The following is a 3,247-nucleotide window of genomic DNA, read 5'->3' on the forward strand; positions in this document are numbered from 1 at the left end:
TGTGAAACTTTTCTTTGCTCAAGACTACAGATTAAATTTAAGCCAATTATAGTAAATCGAATAACCAAAAAATATAATACAATAATGTAGGATTTTGTCCAACGAATATTCTAATAAAAACAATTTAGTTTCTTAACTTTTAAGGCCATTTTGCTACCCCTACCAAAAAATTGATAATCCTCGTGAAATTTGAAGGAGTGTTGCAACAATGCAGATCAAAGCAATGTGAAACCTACAAACATGCAAACAAGAAAGAAAGATAGGATAGCTTCAAATTATTGGATTAAAATTTTTCAAACTAAAACAATAATAATCAGTAGTGGTTAATTACCCTGCTGCTGTTTGCAAAGATGGTGCCTTAGATGGCTTCGGTGGCGGACCTGCAGGCGGAGAAGGAGCAAGTGGAGCACCTGGGGCAAAAGGAGCAAACGCTCCTGCAAAAATGAAAATAAAATAAAGTAAATAAATCTAGCATATCATTTAAGAAGAGGATTATCAACTTAATAATAAGACCGAGAAATTAATTAAGGTGATGGGGTTCAATTAACAACACTACGACTGACCACATAGGAGGAGGTTAGATGGAGGAGGCCTTTCCTTGGCAGGGTTTGGATCGGCATCATACACTCTCACATAAAGCTCTTCCCCCAAATACCAATTTTTCAAGCGTTGTGACCTCAAATTCCACATTCCTGGGTTATCAAGGTATGCATAAACTGCACTCCATCCGCCCGGGTACACTTGCACAGTAGATCGCACGACCGGATCATAGAGGTTGTAACTAGAGCGCGACTCAGGCTTCCATTTTCCAGTTCCAAAGCTGAGAAATAAATTTCAAGATACAATATTAGTATGAAATGTGAGAGTGATATATTATGTTGTTGGGTTTAATCACTCGCACAAGTACTTGCATGGCAAGAAACGTTGCCCTAAGTATGTTAGACTTGTACTTACCCAACAACAAAGAATCCAAATCCGTCCAAATGCCAAGCATCCATATCCTCCAAATCATTCTGGAAAACAAGTTCTATCCACCCTTTATGTGTCCCCGTGGCAACAAAAACTCCACGTACGGATTCAACATTCGAAGAATTGGTAGAAAATTTATCAAGATCGTAAATTCCCGACCCATTGAGAAACTGATCAGCCAACTTTAGTGGTGTGTCTGGGGCCAAGTAAGACACATTATTGACTGTAAACTGAGCTAAACCAAAAATCTCTGCTATGGATGCATGAAGGATGAATGTTTGTGACAGTGTAACGTTATGAACATTGAAGGATCCTTGTGGATTAGGCCTTGCAGCCCCTGTGGTCAAGTTCCACCTTCACAAGGCAAAAAATTTCAATCATAAAATGGTGATATAATGCATTTATCACAAGACAAGACGACCGGTTCAGAACATCTAACCCAAAATTAATTGGTAATAAATGGAGAAGTCTCGAGGATTACCTGATGGACTTAGCTTGATTGATGGAGAATTCTCGATCAAACGGATCAGGACCAGTTGGAAGAGACCCACTGGCAGGTGTGGTAGAGTTATCATAGTGCAGTACACCAATGCCAAATTTGTTCACATCTGTGGCATTGAACATTTTAGGACTTGCCACCATGTAATAGTCCGAAACAGTTTGGTCAGCTGTGACAAGCACAGAGTAGGACTGCCCAACATGAACATCAAGAGAGTCCAATGTAATTTGATTTGTATAGGATCCTTCTGTTTCAACCAAAACCATTCTGTGATTTTGAATCCTAAAATTGAAGCTCCATGCAGTCCCAACATTCGATATCCTAATTCTGTAAGTCTTCCCTGCATATATACAATAGCATATTTAATCATATTTTTATATAGATCAGTCATGCCATATCAACCACAAAATCGACAAATGTAAGTGAACAGTGAATAATATACGACATGTCCAAATGCGGTTAACCACATTGTGGAAAAACTTGATAAATGTATATGCATCTTTGTATGTACCTTTTGTAACATTTAAGGACTCATGGATTTCTGTAGGAGGTACCAAATATGCACCTTTTCCATTCATTAAAATTTTATCAGGAGTGCTGTTGTATGCCATGGACTTGGTGCTCATCAAGGACCTAACTTCCTGTTACATAACAAATGTACATATTTTGGTCACAGTTCACATTTGTCGATCAATAACATGTTGATCGGTTGTCAATTACGTACCTTGTAGCTTCTTTCGTACCAGTCACCAATGAGAAGATCAAATTCTGCTTCTGGTTTCCGAAATGGTACTTGGATAACTGGACGATTATTGACACGAATCGCACCAAAAGCTCCTCCGGCTTTCTGGAAGCTGAGGGAAGGGAAGTAGGAAAAAGTGCCAATTTGATCTTTGAACTGGAACATATAAGTCCAGTTGTTGCCAGGAAGAATAGGACAGTTTGTGCCTGATACTCCATCTTGCCAAGAGTTTAGTCTTTGTTGTATGCCATTCCTGCACCATTACAACCCTTAATCTTTAGGCTCTAGGCCTCTCAAATCTCTAGCCTGATCTTTAAAAAAGTGAATCCCATAAAATAAAGCACTCTCAAAGAAAACTTGACGAGAGTATTGATCAATAAATACGATATAAACAAAGATATTTGGCCCTACCAAGTTATGAGAAGCGGTTCATCCATTTCATTAAACACGTTGACATGAAACATATCATTGGTTGTGCCATTGATTAGCGGCCCCGGAAACTGCCCGTTGATGGCGATAACCTGAATTTACCAAGTGTAGAATATCTCAGGAAAACAAAGAAGATAAAATAAATCAAACAAATCAAACACATAAAAAAAAAATGTTTTTAGTAATCTATGATTTTGTTCATACCGGTTGGTCGACGGATGCCGGTTTGATACTTGTGTCAAGAGTGACGTGCCAGTCAAGAAAAATATCCTCAGCAGAAACAGCTAGCGCAAAGAATATGAAAAGAGTTGCAGGAACAATGATCAGCCATGGACGACGATCAACACTAGGCCATGCCATATTGCATGGACTTTAACTCCTTCGTATGCAAAGCCTGCAGTAAACTGTCCTCCTCCTTGTGTTCACGTAAATAAAGGCTAATTAGCTACTAATTAATTATATAATCGTTAAGTTAATAGCATAGTTATCATAAACGCCTGCGGAAAGAACGTAAAATACGATATCTACGGCACTTTTGATCAGGTGTAAACACAAAAGGCCAAGGAAAAAGATGAAAAAAATTGGAGAGACACGTTTGAAATTAAATA

General features: G+C 38.4%; 1 protein-coding gene across 1 annotated transcript; it reads right to left on the reverse strand.

The window, feature by feature from the left end:
• Positions 1-327: 327 nt before the first annotated feature.
• LOC103439498 (monocopper oxidase-like protein SKU5) lies at positions 328-2,999 on the reverse strand. The gene is made up of 8 exons (XM_070805750.1): positions 2,844-2,999; positions 2,622-2,731; positions 2,193-2,463; positions 1,980-2,109; positions 1,451-1,808; positions 955-1,323; positions 564-820; positions 328-434 (listed from the first exon to the last, which is right to left on the reverse strand). Exons 1-8 carry the CDS (start codon positions 2,997-2,999, stop codon positions 328-330), a joined length of 1,758 nt encoding a protein of 585 aa, XP_070661851.1.
• Positions 3,000-3,247: the final 248 nt, after the last annotated feature.

This window comes from Malus domestica, chromosome 01 (assembly GCF_042453785.1).
Source record: "Malus domestica chromosome 01, GDT2T_hap1".
NCBI classification, from domain to species: domain Eukaryota; kingdom Viridiplantae; phylum Streptophyta; class Magnoliopsida; order Rosales; family Rosaceae; genus Malus; species Malus domestica.

Coding starts and splice junctions, on each gene's coding strand:
- LOC103439498 (XM_070805750.1), bottom strand. CDS start 2,999: ATGGCATGGCCTAGTGTTGATCGTCGTCCATGGCTGATCATTGTTCCT. Junction 1,809..1,979: donor GTCCTTAAATGTTACAAAAG/GTACATACAAAG, acceptor GTATATATGCAG/GGAAGACTTACAGAATTAGG. Junction 821..954: donor TTTGGATTCTTTGTTGTTGG/GTAAGTACAAGT, acceptor TTTATTTCTCAG/CTTTGGAACTGGAAAATGGA.